The following is a 25,228-nucleotide window of genomic DNA, read 5'->3' as shown; positions in this document are numbered from 1 at the left end:
CAGCCCTGAGAGCGAAGTCAGTGAGCACTCCAGGGGACTGTGCAACAGAGGAAATCGGGTGGCATGCTGCTGTTGGTGATGATAGTGATCATGAAGGTAATGGTGAGGACAGAGACGGTGGTGACAATGGTGTTGTGATGGTGGTGAGGGAGTGATGATCCAGATGGCGGTGACAACAGAAATCGCAGTGATGATGATGACGATGATGACGGGGATTACGGTGTTGATAGTAGTTATGGTGATGGTAGTGATGACAGAGATGGTGGTGATAATGGTGACAGTGATACTGAGGATGCTTGTAGGGATGTGTGTATCTCAAAAAAACTGAGTCAGGGGCAATAGCCCCTCCATTTTGACTGACGGGCTCACAGCCCATCTACTTGCTTGTTCTGTTGGGAAGCAGGGACATCTGCATGGGGTCTGCCTTAGACTGGTTGAGAAAACAAGACACCTGCCTGGGCAATGGTTTCCTGATAGCTCAAGCTTGCTTTTGGACTTTAAAACAATGAATGAGATAAACTATTCTCTGCTCCCATGCTGACAACCTGACATTCATTGGCCCGTGTTCCCCTACCCCATCCCCTCCTCCTCTACCTTCCTCCTCACTTCCTCCTCTTCCTCCTCTTCTTTTCCATACACTAAGAGGAGAAGGAGGCTGGAGGGGAGAGGGAGGGGAAAGAGGAAGAAACTGGGCCTCTGAAAGGGGATAATGGACATTCCAGGGATGCGATTTGATCTTGGCCCGCCCACCAGTCTGGGATCGGGAGGCAAGACCAGGCAAGGTTTCCACTGTTGAAGATCCGCTGGGGGCAGGGCGTGGGGAGGGCAGAGGCCAGGCTCTAAGAGCTCCTCCAGGGACTCTGCCTCCAGTCTGTAAAGGAAGAGAAAGAAAGTGGGCTGTGAGGTGAGTCTCCCCAGGGCTAGAGAGGTCTGAGGGGGCTTGAAGGATAGAAGAAGATTTAAGAAAGCTAAACCTTAACCCCGTCCTTAGTAGAATGGTAGACTCCCTGAGTAGCTGGGCAACTCTGGGCACACCACTTTCCTCCCTATGTTCATTTTCTCATCTTGAATTCGACAAGAGGTTGGACTTGACTCTTCAACTTGCTTCCTGCAGAAGCTACCTGGAAGCCACACGTTCATTCCTGGGGTGGAGCCACCATTGAACAAGCTGCAGGACTCACACTGGCTAATCCTGGGGGGTTGGGGAGGTGGGGGAGATATTAATACCTTCCTGCAGAGAGCTGCTGATCTTGCTGCCCAAACCGATGTTTCCCAGTTCGGAGATGTCCCATTGGTCATGTTCTCGTCTCCAGGTCCCAGGGCTGTTTCTCCAGTCCTAGTGTTCTTTGCAAATCCACAGCTGTTCCCTGTTGTCCTGACCAGAGCTAGCCCAGCCTGACCCTGGGGGGGTCCCACCATCTTGATGGGCACAGCAGGGTCCTTAACCAGCTCTCCCTGCCTATACATGTTTTTCAGACTCACCATTCATGACTACCTTGCTCATTTTGAAAACTATTTCCTGAGTTCATTTACCTAGCACTCCATTCTGCATACATACCCTGGTTGTTCTTTCATTCCAGCCTTGCCCATTCCATGCCATGAATGGTACCTAGTTGAGACACCTCCAAGAAACCTTTCTCACATCTCCCAAGTAGGGCTACAGACATCCCAAGAGATCTTATCCTTGTCGCATGGAAGGGATCACATCACCCAACCGGAACTGCACTGGCCTCACCCTATGGAAGGCCTTTGTTCATACCCTGTACTCCTACAAAGCTTATAACACCTCTTAATTTTTGACCCACCTGGGCTCCTCAACTCTGGGCCTTTGCATACGCTGTGCTCTCCACAGGCCTGGCTCATGCTAAGTTCCTTCCTTAATGGACGTGCTGCCTACAGGTCTGTCAGTGGCTATTTTAGTACACTGTAGGTGCTCAGGGCAGGCTTTGCTGTGACTCATAGAGCCAGGCCAGGCCTGGTGGGGGCTAGGCAGATTGTATGTGGGGAGGGTGGACAGAAAGGGGTGACCAAGGATCTTTCTAAAGTGGAGATGGCCTGCTGGGGGGAGCAAGGAATGTTGAATGAGAACCTGACCAGTAGCTAAGAGGCCCAGGCAGCAATCAGTGGCTTCTAGACTTGGTACCAAATCAAGAATCTTGAACTCAGAGATCTGCCTGCCTCTGCCTTCTGAGTGCTGGGATTAAAGGTGTGTGGCACCACTGCCAGGCTGTATTGTGATTTTTCTTAAAACTGCCGAAAGAAACCACCTCTGGTCTCTGCATAGAAGCCCTGAGCTGTAGGCAGGTTGGGGCTGCCTCACTCCTCCCTTGGTCTTTTTCACATTCTTGTCTTCTCTGAATGAAGGGACTAGAGCTTGAAGTGAGCATGTATCATTGTACCTGGAGGTCAATAGAGGCTCTAAGTCCTTTGCTTTTAAGATAAGGTATTGATATACATCCTAAGCTAGCCTAGAACATTCCAGTCTAGCCTAGAGCTCAAGATCCTTCTATCTCTGCCCCTCAAGGGCTAGGTTCACAGCACTATTTACCATGCCTTGCCTGTGTACATTTGAAGAAGTGCTTATAGTTTAGAAACATCTTTATTTCTTGCCCCCTTTTATCTCTCCACACAAAACTGCCTTGTCCTGCCAGAGGCTCCCAAAATGTAGTGTTTAAAATTTGATGGGAAGAAAATTACAAAGTCTTCCATATTCCTTGTCCTAATCCCTAGCCAACAGGAGTGAACACTTGGGGCAACTTTGCTCCCTGAAATCCTCTTGAATGTGCAACCTGGGAGTCCAAGGCTGTGCTGGGAGGGGAGAGGGCCCCCCACTCATGCCTGGCCCAGGCCTGAAAGACTTGGAGCCAAGATCCTCCCACACAGTGGTCTAGGGGACCAGTTGTCCAGAAGCTCCCAAGAGGCACTAGAAAAGTGGCACCATCTAAAGGACCAGAAATAGAACAACAAAGCAGTGGAGTCCACAGGTTCCTGTAGTGCATGCCACAGCCTGGGCCCAGGCCCACCCTGTCTCTCACCTCCCCCAGAGTCTCTCTTTTCAGCCTGTGCTTCTAGGAAGGGAGACTTCCCTAGACCCCTGGTCAATAGAGGTGTTCTCCACCATTCTTGCCTCGACACTGACCCCTGGTGGAATATCTAGGCATAGCACCCCAAAGGCTTCAGCCAAGGCTCTCCACCCTCCCCTGCTTTTTCCTGAGCATTGCCCAAGTGTGCCCTGGAGTCTGTGGGTACTCAAGAGGTTTTCCCTTGCTGGACAAATGGATAGAACCATTCTTTCCTCTTGTGGGACCCTTTGGAAGCAAGGATCATCCCTGTTTGTTACAATCCTGCCATAGCCCATGCTTTGTGCCCCTAGGCTCCAGATACTCAGCAGAGGCTTAGTGCATAAGTGTGGTGGGAAGGTGAAAGAACAAATGAATGAACATGGATGGATGGGGGTATGGTGCAATGACAAATTGCATATCCATTCATCCAGCAAGAGGAAGCCTCCTGAGTGTCCACAGGTTCCAGGGTGCACTTGGGCGATGCTCAGGGAATAGGGTTGGGGTGGGGAGAGTGGAGAGCCTGGCCGAAGCCTTTGGGATGCTGTGCCTAGATATTCCACCAGGGGTCAGCTAGCAATGACAAATGCATACTCCGGAGGGAATACCAGGGTCAGACACAACTCACAGGCAGTGAGACTTCAAAGGAGTTCCTTCAGCTCACTGAGCCTTCATTTCTTCCATTGGAGTTGGGGATAACGCTTCTCATCAGGACTGAGGAAGGGCCCTGCCACCACCATCCTTTTACAAATGAGGAGGACAGTTCAGATAGCATGGCAGTCCCCAGTGCCCAGCCCTGGCAGTGGTGAGGATGGGAGGCTGTCACATGAGGTCCCCTCACTTCCCTGTGTCATCTCAACACTGGGAAACTCATGCCCTAGGAAAAGAATGACAGACATCACTGAGCCCCCTGGAGGGTCCTTTCCACCCAGGCAGGGTCCCATTTTCTGATCCTGTGTCTCTACTGGGCACCTTTATACAAATGGAGTAATCCCGTTGTGTGAAGCCCAGAGGACTGACTTAGTTTCAGGGTCCATCTAGAGTGATGGACCGTGCTGCCCCACCCTCAGTCACTGCTCACCAGTAAACAGCACATCACAATTGCATACGCAGGCTTTCCCACAATGCTGGACTTTCCTTCTCAACTTCAATCAGCTTAGGCACTCCTGTGCGTATGACAGCAGAAATTTTTACCCTGCCTGCCCACTGTCTGCTTTGTCCAGAAGTGTGGGACTCTTAGTAACATTGCCATCAAGTTATTTTCAGGCACTGTAACAAACTCTCCAGGGCTATGATGAATTTCTATCCATCCCTTAACAGCATATTGTCCTGAAGGGTGAAAGAATGGTGTATGCCCCACAGCTATGTCTGGAGGCTCTGTGTAGGGCACTTTGAGGCACTTTATACTATGCATAAAGTATAGGCTTCCCTAGCCCCCACCCATTGTTCTCAAACCATTGTTCCTATCCTCTTAAGAATCACAAGGACTACAGGCCAACTCAAGCTCTAAGCCTATTTAGAAGAATCTAGAGAGTTCATTTGGGACCAGGGCATCTGTGTTGGTGGTGGCTGCATTCAGAACTATCCAGAACAGCCTTGCTGCCCATCTCCTCTCTAGCAGCCTAAGTGTGGATGTCTGGGGACCGTAATCGATTGTCAATGTATTCTGGCTGTCAAGATGATTCTTCTGGTGGGTAAGAAAGTCCAGGAAGTTCTGTTGGGCTTTGCGTCTGCTAAAGAGTCCTGAGCAGGGAGTGGAGAGGGTCTCGGAGTGGAGAGGGCAGGTAGGCCTGCAGCTGTGGAGCTGGGTAGGCCAGCTATGACTGAGCATGTGCTGTACATTCGGTCTGGGAGGCATCTCAGGCATGCCAGTTTCTCCTCATCTTCCCATTAACACAGTAGCATCTGCAGGGTCTGGTGCCAGAGGCACATCGTAAAAGGAGTTTTATGTGAACAACTTCAATTTGTAAAGACCAAGCCTTTTGGTTTTTTCTCTTTTCCTGTCTCTGTCCTTCTTAGCCAGCACTCTCCTTACTTGATGATTTACTTTCCCCTTTCTGCCTTAAGAGTAACACAGGGTCCCAGGGCAGTGTGTCTGCATAGATGTGTCTGCCTACTTTGAGGGTAGGCACACTGACCCTGTGATGTGTAAGAAGATGACAGCCAGGGCTCTCTGGGGGAAAGCAGGGACAGAATCCCAAGAAAAATAAGAGTGCAGGAAGAGGGCTTAGGGGTCCAGGGTAGCATCCCCCAAAAGGAGGGTACCTCTGGAGATTCTATGGCACCTTAAGGAGCACAAAGGGCTGCTCCTCCCTTTGGGTCAGCAGGAGATTCTCCCCATCCTCCCACCTCACCCAGAGCCATGCTCCCAGACCATGTGAGGCTACATTTTGCAAGCTATGGGCTTGCCTGCATACCTGTTGCTTCCACAGGAAGTCGATGGGCTTGCTGATTGTATTCTGAGTACAAGGCTCACCAAGTCCTGCTCTCTTTGGCCCCAGGAGCACAGTCCTCCTGGTGAGTTTATTGCAAGGGCAGATGAGTTAATTGCTTAAAAGCTTCAGGAAAGGGGCTGGAGAGCTGACTCTGCGGTTATGAGTACTTCGTCCTCTTCCAGAGGACCAGAGTTTGGTTCCTAGAATCCATGTCCACCAGCTCATAATCCCCTATAACTCCAGCTTCAGGGGATCTGATCCCCTCTTCTGGTCTCCCTGGGCATCTACATATGCATGGCATGCACACAGATACAGACACACACAGACATACAGACATAAACACACACAAATAATAATAATAATAATAATAATAATAATAATAATAATAATAACCAACACTTTTTTCCTAAAGCTTTGGGCACAGAGCAACTTGATCCTTGACTCCCTAGGTGACCTACAGACCAATTGTCAGGTCGCTAAGGCTCTCTGAGGGCCCAGTCCCTCACCACTCAGGAAAATCAGCAGGATCACTTTGTAATACGCTAGACAATTTATGAGCTAGCATGTGTGCGCAATGCTACAAGAAGCATTCCATAAATATTAGCTGTAGAGACTGCAAAGATTTGTGTGTTTCTTCACACCACAAACAAGGAAATAGCAGGTGACCATAGGGTTCAAAGTTCAACTAAGGAAATGTATATTAACTCATCTTTTCTGCTGACAGGGATGTCTTGACACCCATCATGTGTCCAGCTCTGTGAGGTCTGATCTCTGCCCCCGGAATTGCCAGCTCTCATTTATTTTTTATTTTTGGTTGTGAGCCTAGTAATGGCTGAGCCATCTCTCCAGCCCATTCTTTTTTTAATTTTTAACTCATTTATATTTAGTATCAGTTTGTGCGTGTGTGGAGGCCAGAAGACAGTTTTCAGGAGTCGGTCCTCTCCTTCCACCTTGCTAAGGCAGAAAGACCCTTTCTGTTTCTGCTGCACTACACATTTTGGGCTAGCTGGTCCACAGGCTTCAGGGAAATCCTCCTCTCTCCATCACCTGTCTCACTATAAGAGTTCTGGAATTACAAATGCATGCCATGGCATCTGTCCTTCGTACATGGATTCCACGGGCCAAGCTCAGGTCATCAGACTTTTACAGGCGAAGCCATTTCACCAGCTCCCAGGGGCTTCTTGGCTGCCTCCCCAGATGGTATCCTGAATGTCTTGTTCCTTCCATCAAGAAATTCTCCCTTCATGCACCACAGTGGGAAAAATGCTAAATCCAACAGACCTGAGTTCTAATCCATGTTCTGAAATAATTAGGTGTTCTCATCATCTTCCTGATGTATAAAATACAAATAATATACCCATCAACATGGGGGGAAAGAGGTAGTCTGAGTGACAGGGCCCATTGGATGCTGGTCTCATGTCCTCAGAGTGGTGGCTCGCAGGGGACAGGCTGTACAGCTGGGGGCTACAGCATAAAGCTGTTCGCTCGAGGATAAGTAAGAATGCCACTTGCAGAGGAGAAAACTGGGCTAGAGATTCCCTCATGCCACAGGAATGATGACCAAGCAAAGGCCTGGCACAATGGCCCAGTGTGTTTTCCTCCAAGCCCACATCTGCCCCAAGCATCTCCTGCTAAAATCTCTGTGTGTGAGGCCTTCAGGACTATTCTTGGCCAATGCATTCAGTGGGCATCAGCAGCCAGCCAGCCAGCCTCTGCCTCTTCACACCCACCCTGACTTATACACGTGCTCCTGCACTCGGGACACTGTACGCCACCAACTCAATATTCTGTGCCGGCTGTTTGGTGGACTCCAGTCCCCGGCCCTCCTTCCTGACCCTGGGTCCGATCTTGCACTTCCGTCATGGTTTCTACAGCCTTGCCACTCCTGGAAGACATTGGCCCCCACCTTGTACACCTCCGCATTCCTTCTGTCTACTCCTGAAGTCAGGTGTGCTGGTTTGCGTCCCCCACTTCAGCGCCCAGCCCGGCACCCAGTACCAAGTCAAAGCTAGAGTTGTGTTGAGTCAACAAATGAAATGTGTGAGTGGATAATGTCACTGCGGCTACTCATCACCTTGTTGCAGTTATCGTGTACACATCACCCCTGGGTGTACACATGTTAGTGAGGGGAGGGACTCCATGCAATGCTGCTTCCTCCAAGCCCATCACAGGGCCTAGCACCTAGGTGTTCAGCAAGAATCAGTGGATTCATTAGCCAAAGAGCCGGTGCGCATTTCTGTCTGAATTGCCCATCTTCAGAGAGAAGTCCTCTGCAGTCATCTGTGTGTCCCTGTATGTAACAGAGGGTTGATCTGTGGAAGTCTGAACTAACTGCTAGCCTGCAGTCTTAGACCACAGATAATCCTGGGATGGCCGCGTGCTTCTTGCTTGGGGTAGCTGGAAGCCTTGCCTCCCACTAGATGGCACCAACAGCCAAGGCTTGGTCTTGGTTTCGCCTATCCAGACACTGCCCAGTGCATCGCCTAAGTCTGAGAAGGCCTTCCTACCTTCCCTACCCAGATGCTGGGGGGGGGGGGGGCTCCAGGCAGGTACCTGGTAAGAAGGCTGCCTTATGAGATTGCTTATTCTAGATGAACGGAGGGGGCTGATGGTGACCCCATAGAGCCTGTACACCAACTTACAGCCTGTTCCAATGAGCTGGGGAAGCATCAGGAAGTGTGCTCTAAGTGTCTCTCACGGGATAAGCCCCCATGTTTCCATACTCACTAGACCTTCGATATCACAACAGCTCTCAAAGTGGCATCCTTGTATGCAGTTACAAGCTTCAGGAGGCCAGGGATGTGTGTCCAAACCCACCTGGAGATACCCCTAGCTAACCTTCTCAGACTCCGTGTTCTCTTCTTGACTCTCGAACTTAATGCAGAGAGGAAAGATTCATTCAGAGCACGATGTCATGAATATCAGGTGACCCCACAGCACCCTCAGCCGGAACTCCACCCTCACATTCAGTCGACACCTAGGGAGCCCACTAGGCGCATTGTGTTACATTCAGACAGAGAGAGAAACAAAACCCTAACAGAGAAGCCACTGTGTCTATCCCCAACAAGGCAGTTAGTCACTCCATCCACACTGCAGCCATCTAGTAACTAAGGGTTCAGAGTGTCACCGTAGGTTACAGAGAGCAGGGACACGCATCTCAGGCACAGGGAAGTACACCAAAGATACCTGAGGTAGGGAAAGGATGCACTAGGCTGGGCCCTAAATTAATCCCGGAAGTGATGTGGCTGGGACCTTACATCGAGGCTACAGGTGGGCTACAGGCTCACTATGATCGCCTTGCTGGCCTTCAGTGCCTTCTTTTTTCTTTACATCAATGTCTGTGCACTTGTGATGTTCCAGGTCCTGAACCCGCAGGTCAGACTAACGCAGCAGCTCATCCCTGGTCCTCTTTAGTCAGAGCTATTCCTGTCCCACATTCCAGAGAGCTTCTTTGCATTTACCACAGCAACCATAGTCTTATGCTGTAATCCATAATTCCTAATGCTTGTCTTTCCTATACTTTGCATGAGCTTCAACTGTGGGACCTACTAAGTTTTGTCTTCAAGTGTCTAAAACATAGAGAAGGCTACATGCTAGCTCAGCAAAGGTCTGTTGAATGGCTGAAACAGCCCAGAAATAACTACAGGGTGCAGGTGATCCTCTTCCCTCCTTCATGCCTCAGTCTCCTCCAGTGCAGGGCAAAGAACCCAGATAGGGCCTGGGTGGGCAGGTGAGTAGATTACAGAGATGCAAGCATCTTGAAGGTCTTATGCTTGGACACCAGGGTCCTACCACCTGCCTGCTATCCAGCATAAGACACACTGGGGCCTCAGTTTCCCTTTCCAGCTGACCCATTCTTCTCTTTCCCACGTTTTTCAGAGGGGAGATAAACTTGTGGGCTGGGGGATAAGATGGCACTGTTCGGGAGGAGTGCAGGTGGGAGAAATAAGGCGTTTGTTCTGAGTGAAAAAATGAAGACTCCTTTCCTTCTGCCTTCCTTGAGTCACAGAGCCCAGCTCTCTCTCCTCGGGGTCAGCGAAGACACAGCTGCAAAGAGCTGAGGTCAGAAATCTGCTACTGCAGCTCGGTGGCCCTGCTACCAAGGCTCATATGTTAACTACAGTGAAGAGTTAGCCTGCTGAACTTGGGGTTAGAGAGGAGCCATGTTGGGGCTCACCACACTCCGGGAGGATCTGATTTGCATCTGTGGAACCCATGTGAAAGGCCAGGTGTGGTGTGATCCCAGCACCAGAGAGATAGGAGCAGTCAACTCTAAGGTTGACTGGCAGCCACTGTAGCTAAAGCAGCAAGTTCCAGGCCAGTGAGAGACCCCGTCTCAAAAGACAAGGTGTGCAACACCCAAGGAAAACAGCTGAGGATGTCCTCTGGCTACACACACCAACACACATGCACACACACGCACATGCACATACATGCATGCATGAACACCAACACACAGACACACACACAGACACACAGACACACACACACACACACATACATGCACACGCACGCTCTCTGACTCTACCAGGCACAGAAGACTCAGTAGAGGAAGAGCTTGGAGCTACAGAAGGGAGCAATAGCTGTGGGTTGTGAGCAGCTCTCCGGCAGCAGGACTTATCAACAAGTCTGCACTGTCCAATCCTGGGTCCCCTCTCCTGGGACTCAGTGCCACCACACACACTCCTGCGGTTATCAAGACACCAAGGAAAGAAGGAAGCCAAGGTGGGCTGAGGTGGATGCCAGGCCCCAGCACTTCACAGACTAGGAATTGCTTTGAATCCCCTAAACTCTGAGATCTTTAATCTTACTGGCTTTATTGAAAGAAATGGATGTTTGTCTATTGATCATATGGAAGTAAATAGTGGTGAAATCCCTCTAAACACAATGGAGATGGAAAGGCAGTTGCAGCCATTTGGGTTTGGGAACCCTGGACTCAACAACCCCTTTTCACCTCTACCCTTCCTCCACAGGTCATCTCTCCAACCCCTACAACAATGACTTTCACCCCAGCGCCACTGGAGGACACAATGACACGCCCTGAGTTCTGCAAGTGGCCGTGTGAGTGCCCACAATCCCCACCTCGCTGCCCACTGGGCGTCAGCCTTATCACAGATGGCTGTGAATGCTGTAAGATATGTGCCCAGCAGCTTGGGGACAACTGCACAGAGGCTGCCATCTGTGACCCACACCGGGGCCTCTACTGCGATTACAGTGGGGACCGCCCGAGGTACGCAATAGGAGTGTGTGCACGTAAGTGAGAGACTCCATATCTTCCAACTGCCCCCACACCCCAGCTATGGCCCACGAACACCCACAGCCCTTCACCTGGCCAGGCTTAGCTTGGCAGGAAGCGTACACCAACCCAGACCACAGTTAGAAGCCACAGGATGGGTCATCCTGGGGAGAAAGCAGTAACTGCATTATTCTTATTTTTTATAAGAATATAAATTATTCTTATCCCTAAGATCTCATGCCTTTTTCTCTCTTCCATATTAGAGACATTTTTCCCTGAGGAAGGAAATTCTGCCAAGAAATACTCAGGCCTGGTTCTGTTCTCTCGGTAGATAGGACTCTTCAATAGATGCCCAGTGGCCTCTCTGGTGACACCGAATCACTACTGTACTTCAGATAGTTTAATGATCCTTTAAATTAAAATGCTTAGTAATATGCTTAAGAAAAGCCAGTGACCACGAAATAATGAAAACTGGCAGCCTGCAGTCACCATTTCCTGGTAGCCATGCTTTACCAGTTACTACCATTACTTTAATTTTGCTAGACCTTTATTTTTGTAGTTATCACTACATAGCATTGTCTTCTGCTAGATCTTAATTGGTTTGCTATACCAATTTTGGGTCATTTATTAATATCCCTACATGATAGTTGATGGCTTAGCTCCCTGATGCTATCAGTTACCCTCAATACCTTCCAAATGTCCTTGTTCTGTTTTTTGGCTATATAATCATGACTATTTACTGTGTTCTGACTATGTTCACCAGAATCTAAGCAGTGTACATATTGGAACTCTCCCTTTTCATGGTGCCTTTTGCTCTTCCTGTTGTTTCCAGCTGCCTTTGTTTTTCTTTGATTTTGGTGTATATAGTATTCTCGTGTTTGGAGGAAGGCTGTTGCTTATTCTTCATGTGGTCCATCCTGTGTCCCCTGTCCTGGCTACTGTTCCTAGAGACCATGTTTCTGAGACTTCATTACCTCCTGCTTCTCTCTGGACTCTTGTGTCCTTAGTCTGAACTCTCTGAGCATCACTTGCCAAATGACTTGAGCCAGCATGATGATGAACAACAGCCTGACACGTGAAACATTCCTCCAAGTCTCATAAATACAGGAACTCTTCTCCCATTAGTATTCAATCAAGACTTCTCCTCTTTCTATCCGACACCTTAGATTCCTGGTTCCTTTGTGGCTCTTTTCTTTCTTGTCTTCTTCTGTCTTTTTCATTCATTTACATTGATACATTGATACCTTTGGGTTTTTTTTTTTTTTTTTTTTTTTTTTTTTTTTTTTTTGGTTTTTCGAGACAGAGTTTCTCTGTGTAGTTTTGTGCCTTTCCTAGAACTCTCTTTAGAGACCAGGCTGGCCTCGAACTCACAGAGATCTGCCTGCCTCTGCCTCCCGAGTACTGGGACTAAAGGCATGTGCCCCCACCGCCCAGCTATCTTTGGCTTTTCAAGTAAATGCCCTGCTCCTCCCATCTCTCCTGTTTTCTCCTCTTGCTGAAATGTGTTGTTAATGCCACAAAACATGTTCAAGAAAGACTTGCACCATAATTGGCACATAATCACCCGATGCATTGATTAAAAATGTGTTCCCTGAGCATCAGCCCCAGCCTGTTTAAATAAACCCTTGAGTCCCAGGTGATCTCTGCTTGCTGATGCTCAAGACTGACATTATAAATAGTTATCTACCTTTTTCCATAACTCAGGGAGAATTGGCCAGCCTCCCTGTGCTGGAATCACCCATGAAACCAGGCCTACTGGACCAGTTAATAATTTCTCTCCTGGCTAACAGCTATCTTTAAGGTCATTTGAAAGGTAATTCAGTTCACTGTGATTACACTAATCTCCAAAACCATAATAGGATCTTACACGCCAGGCCTTGCCCCCTTATAGGCATTGTCTCATGGACCCAGAGACTGTCTTCCCTGCTTCCAATTGCAGATCTCACCCCCAACCACTACAGTCTCTTAGCTCCCTTCCACCAGGGACCTTGATGTAGTTCCTTTCCATTTATTTGGGAAAAATAAACACCCTGACCAAAGGTAGGATTCAATAGGTTTTTGCATTTCCTATGACTTCCCTGGCCATGTGAGTTTGCAGACATTAAAATAAATATAGTTAACCAGGACTTACAAGGGACTTGAAATGGCCCAGCCCATTGTTAAGTCTGTAAAGGAGCCTCCACAGAGCATTGTCATTTCCAACTCCAACACTTAACTCTTTCATCCAGGTACATTCTTACCCACGAGCCCCACCACAAGCAGTCACACAAAGGCACATCAGGTGCATTCTGTACATATGCACATGCACGCACTCACATGCACACACACACACACACACACATGCACATACATTTCATATGTAAACATGTGCATGTATATACACAATTCACCGGTGTTCCCCAAGAATTTCCTCAGAAATGCCACATAATGTCAGAATTCATGAGGCCCAAATACAAGAAGCAAGGCAGGGCCTGAAAGTGCAGGGAGGGTGAGGAAAGACAAAAGGGAGCCTCTCAAACAGACAGCCCGTCAGCACATGGTCAGCTTAGCTAAGGGATGGCCCCCAGGACAGGCTAAACCTGTCTGGAGATTTGCAGAGAATTAGGCCAAGACAAGGCAAGCTCAAAACAAGTAATCAGAATGCTCCATTGGCATGCTGGTAAATGCCAGCTTTGGCTGTCAGTGGTCACTTTCCTGGGCCGCAGAGGCCAGGCAGAACAGTGAGTCTAGTCTTGCCTAGTCTGCTCAGCTGTCAGGAGGAATCTAGGTTTGTGTATGATTGGTAAACATTAGAATTGCATTCAAAGAAACTTTTCAAAGGTGTTTCTAGGCCAACCTAAACACAGTGATGGGCACGGTGCCTTCTACTTCAGAAGGTTCCACTATTTAGGTTGCCCAAACACTGCCCTAATGCAGCTGAAACAAACACCAGGATGAAAAGGTCTGCTGAAGGGAACATGGTGTTTACAGGCAGATGGGTGGGGGGCTGCCTCTTGCGGCTCCCCACCTTGGGCCACACACCTGAGGATCTTCATCGAATCAACCTTGCGTAGGAAGGGGTAAACACAGGTGGGGTGCCTGTGGCTTTTGCTTGCACTCTGAAAATCAACTCAGCCCCTGTCCACTCTTATCCTTGGTAGGGGGAAGGTCTTATTCCAGGACCACCCCACCTTGCATTGCTAAAGGAGGAAATGGAAGACTCAGCATGGTGCTTGGGACTAGACAACTGAACTGGAATCCCTGTGTTACTACTAAGTACTCCTGGGATGGTAGGCAAGCTCCTGAACCTCTCAAACCTCAATGTCCTTAATAAGGACAATGTGATGAAGAGTGAGAACCTCTGTGGGGTCAGGCTATTGCAAGCTTAGATACAGCAGGAATCTAGTGGAGACTAGGGGCCCTGACACACGTGTACCTCTATCCAACCATCGGCCCACTAACTCAGGACAATGTGAAGGTGAGGTTACAGGACCCAAGCCTTGTTCCTGCTTCCACAAGGCCACAGATGATGAGGGCTTGAAGGTCCCAGTAAAGGAGCATGGCGGCTTGGTTGCTGCAAGCCTTTTAGCTACAGGAAGGCTGGCTGTGTCTCACCTGAGCTTTCAAGTGAGGTTAGACAAGAGGGGGCTGTTTCCCCTCCCCGCAAACCAGTCTCCTGGAAAGGTAGAAAGACTATATGTGCCCAAAGAGGGGTCCCACCTCTGCTGATGGATAATGTAGGGTCATCACGTACCCTGATCTCCCTTTGGTCTATGTGGGACAGGTTTGTCGGCTGCCCATGTGTCCCCATTAGTCCGTCTACAGAGATAGCATTTTCTGGACACATTTTCTTGACTTTCACTACACACTGGACACTCCTGGAAGGCTTTAAAATACTGAGTCCGAGGAAAGCAATGCTCTAGCGTGTAGGCCTGTCTCGTATTATGTAGCCTGGGTACCAGCATTTTCAAAGGATTTTCTGTGAGTTCCTTTAGCTGATGGAAGGATTGTTTTGCCAAGGACTCCAGAGTCCCAAACTGAAGTCTTTACATATGGGAGCAGAGCATAAGCTTCAGTCTCCCCTCCATCAACACACACACACACACACACACACACACACATACACACACACGAGAGAGAGAGAGAGAGAGAGAGAGAGAGAGAGAGAGAGAGAGAGAGATCTGCCTATACACATGCACATGTAAATGAATTCATATATAAACTAGCATGCACAAAGATCTACATTCACACGCATACACATGTGTACACACTCACATATATACATGTGCACATACACATCTTCCTGAAGTTTGACTGAGGCTCAGGGGCCCCCTTGCATCCTGTTTTCTCTTCCTCTGTCTGACCTTCCTCCTTCCTCTTCTCTCATCTCCCTCCTTTTCTGATGTCGGGGAGAAGGAAGGAGGCTGTGGGTTTAGTGTCTCTCCCTTCTTTTACTCACCAGCTTGGTGAGCACACGCTTCCCTCCCTCTCCCAAACCTCTCCTGTTCCCGATGAAGTCATCATCGGGAGACCTGAGTGAGATCATGGGCCAGGAGCTGGTATCCATGCATGCCAGCACCTGCGTCCTGGATGTTCAGAAATGGACAGCAACAGCCAGACGTACACAGCCTGAGATTGCTGCTCATTGGCCAGCTTGCCCTCTGACGTCACCTTGCTGAGACTGTTTTGCTATACATAACAATGGAAGGGACAATGTGCTTCCTTTCAAAACCTGCCAGATGCCCTGAGGCCTATGACCAGCCACCACCCCCACCAATCCAGGAGACAGGACAGAGTTCCTGCAGACAGCCAACTCCTAACTGTCTCTTCTCTGTGGGCATTCCTGCTGTCCCAGGAGCCCCTATGTATTGTTCCAGATGATACCCAGCAAGGAGCACACAGCACCAAGGGTAGAATCTGGCCCAACAATCCCTCAAGTCCCACAGGCCAGCTTGTATAACCAACTCCACCAGGCATATCTCATGTCTAATGAAGACTTTGAAGCCAGTGTGTCCCAGTCTTGACTTCTCCAGAGAAAACCAAAGATCTCACTTTCTGGGCCTGAGTATCAGAGTACAGAGCATTGAAAGTCTTCCTTGAATCCCAGGAGTCTTTGCAACTCTCCTTGAAAACGTGTCTGGAAGCTGAGCTTTCTGGTTACTTTGGTCTGAGAAGCCACCAACCTCTGCCTAGGTCACTGGGGTGCCATCCAGAACTGTCTTGTGGTTTTCTCTAGCCTATTGTCTCAGTATCACAAGGGTTTTTCTTTTTGTTTTTTGTTTTTTTGAAGTACATAATTCATCTCATTCATTCAAGTTACTTATTGAACACCTACTGTGTGCCAGGAAGAATTCTAGATCTTCTATTGAAACAGGAGGAAGATGTATCCGGTCTCACCGTCCCCCCCACCCCACCCTTTTCCTTCTCTCTTCCTGCTTCCTTCCCCCAGGCCTGCTCCCTCATCAGGCCCTTACACCTATAGTAGATGCCTTCCCTACCTGGAAGACTGTCATCAACACCTGGGCTGCCTCCCTTTCAATTTACTCTTTGTGGAAGGCAAGCAGAAAGCCCTCTCAGATCCATGGACCTTCCTGGTCTACTTGTTCTCAGTCTACAGCCATGTCCACATCCACCACCCCCTCCTTGTTCCACTATCCCCCAACACTTGTCATGAGTGGCTGTCACCATCAACAGACACTCCAGATGACCATTGGACCATCTCATCGTTATAGTGAGATCTTTAAGAATTAGTCCATGGTCATTCTGTCCAGGATTAGGTGCTCAGCTCCTACCAAATTCCACAGTCAATACCAAAGAAGGCAGTCCATTTTGCTCCTAGGCTCTTGTTTCCTGTATATGCCTTCCTCCATTGGACAGGCATTTATCAGCACCAGGCCTGGTGCTAGGGATAGTATAGGGAGAAAAAATGCCTGAGCTCCTGTACTATGGTGCTGGACCCTCCCATCCAATATCCAGCACAGTCTCCAATGGCTGTCCCCTGATGTCATAAAAGACCTTCACTGTACCCTTTCTTCCTGCTGTATTCCACCTCTTCACATGGCCCACTCTTTACCCTTGGGGTGCAGCCAGCCCCTCCTTCCTCACATGAGTGATTTCTTGGCATGGCATCTTGGGCAGAGGGAAAACTGCAGAGAAGTATCTTGGCCCAGAGCCCACGCTGCTCGGCCTGACATGTCCCCCACCTGTGTTTGCAGAGGTGGTCGGTGTGGGCTGCGTCCTGAATGGCGTGCGCTACGCCAATGGCGAGTCCTTCCAGCCCAACTGCAGGTACAACTGCACCTGTATCGATGGCACGGTGGGCTGCACACCACTGTGCCTGAGCCCCAGACCCCCGCGCCTCTGGTGCCGACAGCCCCGGCATGTGAGAGTACCTGGCCAGTGCTGCGAGCAGTGGGTCTGTGACGATGATTCAAGGAGACCACGGCAGACCGCGTTGCTGGACACTAGAGCCTTTGGTGAGTGTGGGCAGGGACCAGTGGAGCCTCTGGATGCCACCGTGCCCCTAGAGTCCTGATTTTCCCTTCATAGATCAAACCTCCAGGCCATTACCCACTCCACAACTCACCAGTTATGTGGTCTTGGGGATGTGCTGCCTAGGACCCAAATCCCCCATCTGTAAAACGCAAATGGAATCATCCTTACTGCCTGCCTTATGGGCTTCTCCCAGCATAAAAGCCTGGTGTGACACATGCAGTCCTCTATCATCTTATTAAAGTATCCCAGGGAGTGGGTAGGGACCTAGAAAGAGGACCAGGTGGCAGGGCATGGGAGGGAGTAGATAGACCTTCCAGATAACTCTGGGGTTCCAATTGCTATCCTCAAGCAAGCAGATGAGGCTTTGTCTAGGTAAGCCTGAGAAGAGTAAGCCCTGGGAGCGAGGACAGGAACATGATTCTTTTTTTCTACCATTGCCTACTGGAGCCCAGTGCCTTTGCCAGATACTTGGAAAGTACCCAATGCATGTTTGCAGAGGTAGCCATATAGGTGTTTGGCTATAGGTGGCTGAATGAATGTATGAATAAATAGATAATAGATCGATGATAAATAGGAATTTGTGTGTGTGCATGTGCATGCGCACTCGCATGCACATGAGTGTGCCTAAGCATGCTGCACCATCAATACATGCATGTATGGATAGATGCATAGAGAAGAAATGGTTGGAGAATGGAAGGAAATTGGGTGGACGGATGGGCGGATGGATAATATAAGGTAGATAGATTCATAGAGGATGGATGGATGGATAAGCGGATGGGTGGGTGGATGGATGGATGGATGGATGGATGGATGGATGGATGGATGGTTGGCTAAGTTAATGGAAACTTGGATACATGCATGGAGAGTAGATGGTTATAGAATGGATGAGAAAGAGATGTTTAGCAAAAGATAGATAGATGATAGATAAATAGATGATTGATAGAATGAATACATTGGATGGATGATGAATAGATGGATGATGGATGGGCTGTTAAAGGATAGATAGATGGTGTATGGCTGGATGATGATGGGTCAATGCACAGTTAAGCATTTGAACTAGAGCAAAGGGAATAGAAGGAGGAAAGGACAAGAAGCAGTGATGGAGTACATCTCAGGGCTTGCATCTGTGCTGTGCATGGGGGTAGTGGGAGGAATTCAGAGTGACTCTAGGGACTTGCCACTGCCCGGGAGAGAACACAAGAGGAGCATATTTAGGTCAATGGTGGGCTGTCTGGCATGAGCAGACTGGGTCTGGGGAAGGTGAGGGGGGAGAAATGTCCAGTGTGAGCAGCCTCACAGACAGGGTCCCACAGGAAGACAGCTCTGCTTACAGCAGCTGCTGGCGGTTGATGTGGCCAGGGAATAACACACAGGATCAAACAGAGGAGCCTGGAGCAGAAGTCTAGGGAGGCTGACCTTTGAGTAGACAAGAGAAGAGGAGAGATGAAGAGGCGCGGGCGGGGGTGGGGGGGGGGAAGACGAGGAAAAACCAGGAGAATCTGACACAATGGGCCACAGAATAAGGACACTGCTAGAGGAAAGTACCTATGAGGGAGGTGGCCCCAAAGGAGAGCAGACTGCTTGCTGCTGGGCTTTGGGGGGTGCTAATTTTTTTTAAAAAGTCTAAGCGTATGAGTTTGCTCAGAGCCTGTGTAGAATCGGGAGGGGGGTCTTAGCCTTGGTGCTGACAGCACTTAGCATCAGAAGAATTTTGTTGTTGTTGTTGTTGTTGTTGTTGTTGTTGTTGTTGTTGTTGAGGGAAGGGGCATTACAGGCTTGGCAGTATCCCTAGCCAGTCTTTTTAAATGGCAGTGGTACTTTCCTGAGTTATGACCACGTGAAACACCTCCAAACATTATCAAATGTGACTGGGGGACAAAGTCACCCATGTGGAGAAACGGTGTGGCATGGATGAGAGCCAGGGGCAGGGAAGGCTTGGTCTCTGGTAGCTCAAGACATCATGGCAGCTGCTCTCACTAAACCTCCCTCCAGCGTATCTGCACAGGAGTCACTGGCTGGTAGAGGGGAGGCAGAGGCTGCCTGCTCATTGTGGGTGACCCAGTGACCCAGTTCTTAGCCATCCCAGGCAGAGCTCGTGCAGCAGTATGGAAGAGACCCAGAAACCGAAGTCCTTTAATCCTCTCATCCTCCCAGGCAAATCCCTCCCCCTAGCTTGCTGCATGCTCCCAGCCAGCTCATCCCAGACTGTCTGCCTCTGTCCTTGGATGCTTCCATTGTTTTCTCCCTTCTTTCTGTCTGTGGGTGCCTCCCCTATCTCAAATTCACTCACCAGCACTGTTGGCTGCCCACCTGCAAGCTTCAGAGGCTGCGTGAAGAGCTCTATGTTACCCTAAGTAGATTCCTCAACTGCTGGGTGTGTGTTTCCTCTCTTCCTCCCCCAGTTCCTTGATTACCTTGTTCTCTCCCCTTCCATCCCTCTGCCCCCCCCCCCGCCACCCCCAGGCGGCCTCCCTGCTTGCCCCCTTTTCTCCAATTTCCTATTCCTGTGGGATGTCTCTGTGCGTCTGTCCCATCTTTCTGCAGGCTGTTCTGTCTTGCACGTCATCTGCCTGTTTTCCCTCCATAGCTCATCACTCTCTCCTGCTCACCCCTGGCGAAGCAGGCACCCATCAGATGCTAAGGGATCTGTGTGGTCACAGGACCAGTCAACAACAAATAGTCTGTAGCTGAGTAACTATACCAGCCTCCATGGACTGGCCTGACTCACTAAATTAGGGAGTCCCAGTACATACACAGACACACACAAATAAAAATGGTTGTCAAAATAAATCTCACTTTAATGAAAATGAGAGTACGAAAGACAACAGGAGAATGAGGCAGCGGCTGGTCACGTGGCAGCCAGTCTGGAAGCAGAGAGCGATGAAGGCTGGTGCCCACTTCACTTTCTCCTTTTTACCTGGGCTGGAACCCCAGCCCATGCCTATAGATAAGGTAGGTCTTCTCACGTCACTTAACCCAATCCAGAAAATCCTTACCAAACATGCCCAGAGGTCTGTCTCCTAGATGATTCTAGCTCCTGTCAAGTTGACAGTCAATATTAACCATCACATTAACATCCACCTGGCTCTAAAGATGGGTTTCCTTCCACGACTTCATACTTCATCTTTTGGTCAGAAAAAAAAATGTTAAGGGTAAGAATGTAGTCTCCCCTCCCTGGGTGCCCCTGCTAATTTGAAGGCAGTTTGTCTTCCTGTGGGGAGGAACGGCCCAATTCTGTCTGTCTGTCTCTGTGTCTTTGTCTCTATCTTCCATATTTCTGTCTGTCCCTGCCTCTTTCTGTGTCTCAAGAAGCCTCAATTTTTGGGGGAGTGGGGCATGATGGTAAAGACTGGAGGAGCTTGTGGAGGAGACTCATGGGTACTCTGGTGTCCCTCTACAGCAGCTTCAGGCACAGTGGAGCAATGGCATGGGAACTGCATAGCCTACACTAGCCCCTGGAGTCCTTGCTCAACCACCTGTGGCCTAGGAATCTCAACTCGGATCTCCAATGTCAATGCCCGGTGCTGGCCAGAGCAGGAAAGTCGCCTCTGCAACCTGCGGCCATGTGATGTGGACATCCATCCACACATCAAGGTAAGTCTGGAGCAAGGGTAGGCATCATGGGCAGGTATAGGCATGATGACCATGTATAGAGTATAGCTGGCATTGAGCCTGGCCACTGAACTTCTTGGGAGTCATTCATATAATAGAAATAATGAAGGCTGTCTGGCAGGCCCAGGGTAAGTGATTTAGGATGATGTGGCTGCTAAGCTGGTCTATGACAGACTTCACTGAATGGATTCTTTTGTAGTTCCCATCCTATTAGGAAGCAAGGTCACTCCAAGGAGAATTCAGGAACCATCCAAAGTGTTCTTTCTGTAGTGATTCCGAGGGACCTGCATCACCTCTCATTCCCATGGCATCCCACAGCCACCTGCATGGGCGCAGGACAGCTGCCTGCACAATGAGATTACTGTTAGAGCTTGCAACACATGGGGTCAAATGCCTCTCTCCTGTTAGTGTTTGCTACTATAGCCAGTCTCCTGCTATCATTAAGCTCCAGCCCCTTTCCCAGGAGTATAACATCAGTAATCTCTTAATTCCTTCCAGCTTTGAGAGGCCAAAATGATGAAAATACAGCATCAAGGACATTTCTGCTAGGCTCCAAAAGGCTGAGTCCAGCCATAGGATTTAGGCATGGGTCTTCCTTATCTAATTCAATACCCCTCACTTCAGTGCTGGTCCACCCAATGTCACATCTAACAAAGCAAACTTCTCAGGGCTCATCCCTGGGTCCATTAGTGGAGCAGGGTAGGTTCTCTGGATGCTGAGAAAAGGATGCCAATAGAGAAGAGCACCCTGCTTCCCACCATCATCTTTAGGCATGGGGTGAGCTCCTTAATCAAGACCTCATCTTGTCATCTTTAATGGGCATACACTTTCCTTCCTTCTCGTCTTTTCTCCCTCTACTGTGCCAACCCTGGGTGCCATCAGGTCCTCACTGAGTGTCTTCTAATTGGAAGTAGGGGTGTGAAGTGCCTAGCATAGGGAGAAATGAGAGCTAGGGCCCTAATCCGGGCTAAGAAACTCTGTCACAAGGCTGGGCCCTTCACTGAGGGCTCCGGATTCCTCTCCCATCTCCATGATCATCTACCCTAGCTGGATTCCTCCTACTGGATAAGCTACATGCCCCACCCACACTGGATGTGCTCCGCCCCCAGCTCTGATATGGTGCTGATAATATACCCTAAGAAATACTAGCCCAAGGCATTTAGTAAGTGCCTACTGTATACCAGCTTCACAATTACATTAGTGAGACACAGAAAAAGAGGCCCACATTTCAAGAAGCCCACAGCCTCATGGCAAGCTGTAATTGTATTTAAGTAATGTCAGTGCTGTTGAAAATACTGCATGATAATAGTGTGTGTGTGTGTGTGTGTGTGTGTGAGAGAGAGAGAGAGAGAGAGAGAGAGAGAGAGAGAGAGAGAGAGAGAGAGAGAGAGAGAGAGAAGGGGTGGAGTGAGGGAGGTAGGCATTGGAGTACAGGGAAGCAGTGAGGACAAAACATGCCCCTGCCTGATTGTGGCGTTCTATGCCTGCTCAGTCACTCACTACTTGGGAAGCTTGGTTAGCTAAAAGAGATAGCAAGTCTTCCTGTGCCGGTGGCACTGACATATGGGCACCAAAAAGGCAAAAATGCAGGTGAGAAGGGAGATTGCAGGCTGTGAGATTGAGCAAACTCGGCATGGTAGTCCTCTTCAGCAGTGGTGATGCTTGCCATGCACAGTGACGGGAAGGGGGGTACTGGATGCTTGGAGGGAACGAGGTGGCTGTGCATCACCAGAGCATACTAACAGAAGGCCCCTTTCCTTTCCTGAAGGCCGGGAAGAAGTGTCTAGCTGTGTACCAGCCGGAGGAGCCCACGAACTTCACTCTTGCAGGCTGTGTCAGCACGCGCACCTACCGACCCAAGTACTGTGGAGTCTGTACTGACGATAGGTGCTGTATCCCCTACAAGTCCAAGACCATCGCTGTCACTTTCCAGTGTCCAGAGGGGCCGGGTTTCACCCGTCAGGTCCTATGGATCAATGCTTGCTTCTGCAACCTGAGCTGTAGGAATCCAAACGATATCTTTGCTGACTTGGAATCCTACCCTGACTTCTCAGAGATTGCCAATTAGGTAGGTGTGTGGCTCGGGGTAAAGCTCCAGGTTTGCAAAGCAGCCAGCCCTCTGTGGCCCAGGACTTCACAACTGAGCCTTATTTCACCTACTTCCTACTCAATTCTGAATTCCCTGATCCCGACCCTCAGTCTCTTCCTATTTTGACCATCCCAATGGCCCAGGAGAGCACAGCTCAGGCTCAGGCAATGCGTCTTTCCTTGGGGATGTTCTATATCACTCCGAAGAGAACTCATCTCTCACTGCTCAAGATGAATCCCAAGCCAGGCCCAGCCTGTCTGGCTCCAGCCTGCTCAAGTTGTCAGAAATCCTGATGGGACTGCCCAAGGAACAGAGTCAGCTGAAGAGCCAACATCACAGACTCCTTCTTCAGATGCCAAACCTGATGATGATGTTGGGGTCCTTCCAGACAGACATATGGGACTAGGGACACAGGAATAAGCCATTATTTGGGCCTTGCTAAATGATACTATCATGGGCATTTCTGTCCACAACACACCAAAAGTGCTCTTGTTCCAAAGATCTTTTGTACCACAAGGTCACCAAACATTTTCCAAGTGAGGTTAATGGTTGTACCATTTTGCTTTGCAATAGAACGTCATTTCCATTAACCTGGGCATAACTGAGGATACATTTCTCTTATCCCTGTAGTGTGAAGGCTCAAATTGGGTTCATGTTGATCAGAAATGTAATTTGAGAAGTTTTATTTTGGCTGGTAGGTGACAACCCCCAATTCATCCTACAGAGATGGGGCAAGGCCAGCCAATCTCACAGACCACAGCTGATCAGTCATTGAACCTGTTGCTGACCAAATTCTTAGGGCAATTAGCAACCCTTTCTAAGATCTGAGCCTCCCTTGCGCTGGGGCTCCTGGGAGTTGGTTGGGATCTCGGGGTGGCCTGTCTGTTGTCTCAGCAGCACCCTGGAACAGTGGGATGACCAGACATTGTTCTCATAGGCCTTGAAAGATTCTTTGGAAGTCTAGACCAGATTGAGCAGGATGTATGTGTCAAACATATAAGTAGTTCATCCTTCACTGGCCTGGGTGGCCTCTGGCAGGAGTGGTGAGGCCAAAATAGTCCCTGGGCCCAGGATACATCTCTTTTGCTTTAGTGACCTACTTCACTGTGGCCTTAGTGGCTGTGGAGCAAAATAGCTCAGTTTTCTAGTCTGAAGATAGAAGTTGACCAACTGTTTAGAAATGGAAATCTATTTAACAGAGGTAAAGACCAAAGAGTTTGTAAATTGAAGAAAGAGATTTCTCCCAAGTGATAATGAGGCTATTGTTTATTTTAGCAGTAGAATGTAAGCTTTTCTGTCATTATTCTTTTACTGAGTGTGTTCTGCGCACTACCCCTTGTTCTCAATATTTGCCACATATTTCCTTATTGAAGCTTTGTGATCACATTGAGGAGTTCTCTTCATAATTTCTGTTCTTGAAACTGTGAAATGGAAGCCCAAAGAAGAAACTCAACCGAAGTCACCCATCTGGAGATTCGTATCCCAGATAGATTAACTTCATAATTCATATTTCCTCTTTGCATCTGGACCTTCCTAACGTGTCAGGGTAGGAAAGCCAAACGAAATCATCAACTTGTCCTTCTCAGTTTGGCCCTGTAATACTGTCTCTCTAGCTGCTTTCCAACAAGAGGGGAGTGTTTAAGTATTAAGCATCCAAACTAAGTAGGACAGGAAAAAGCATGTGCATCCCCTGTGGCTCCTCGTGCCTTGAAATCAGAACGAGCTCACGACAGGGATTTATAAGATGGGTTCTGCTTGCCCAGTACCACACGTGCAGTGGTGGGAACATGCCTATGGGAGAACTATACACAACACATAAGTGGATTCCTAAGTGTGAAAGGGGACGTGGGATTTTCCCTCCCTCCTGTAACCTCCCAAAGGCCTGGCTTTGCACAAGGCAAACCACGGTGCTCAAGATGTATTTAAGGAAGAAAATACATTATATATACACTCCTACTTTTTTAGAACCACTCTTCTTCCAAGATCTCATCTTACCAGTGAAAATCCTCTATTAAAGGAGGCTTAGTGCTTTGAATAAATATATGTTCATATGTGTACAAGAGCTTGCATGTAAAGATATGTTACCCCTGGAAACTATTACTTATGTAAGTATTTTGTGGATCATGTTAGATTTTCTTAGATTGGAAAAACCTGTCTTAACATCTAACTCTGAAAGAACTCCCACAGAAGCCATAAGCTAGGGTCTTACTAGGTATCCACCCTTATTTGAGGAAATTATGATCAAAGAAGGCTCAGTTAAAGGAGTTAGGGTGATCTTGGGAATAGGGAGGAGGTGTGGCCAAAGTCGCTCAGTTATTATTGG

At 48.9% G+C, this 25,228-nt stretch overlaps 1 protein-coding gene across 1 annotated transcript in view; it reads left to right on the top strand.

Moving 5' to 3' along the window:
- Window positions 1-24,895, top strand: part of Ccn4 (cellular communication network factor 4) — a 29,617-nt gene extending 4,722 nt beyond the window's left edge. The window contains exons 2-5 of the mRNA XM_059247655.1: window positions 10,468-10,747; window positions 16,925-17,185; window positions 20,605-20,798; window positions 22,585-24,895. Coding sequence (XP_059103638.1) covers window positions 10,468-10,747; window positions 16,925-17,185; window positions 20,605-20,798; window positions 22,585-22,884 — 1,035 coding nt within the window. The 3' untranslated portion in view covers window positions 22,885-24,895. The remainder of the gene's footprint in view (window positions 1-10,467; window positions 10,748-16,924; window positions 17,186-20,604; window positions 20,799-22,584) is intronic.
- Window positions 24,896-25,228: the final 333 nt, after the last annotated feature.

Source organism: Peromyscus eremicus, chromosome 20 (assembly GCF_949786415.1).
Source record: "Peromyscus eremicus chromosome 20, PerEre_H2_v1, whole genome shotgun sequence".
Lineage (NCBI taxonomy): Eukaryota > Metazoa > Chordata > Mammalia > Rodentia > Cricetidae > Peromyscus > Peromyscus eremicus.
This window is presented reverse-complemented; position numbering and strand designations above follow the sequence as displayed.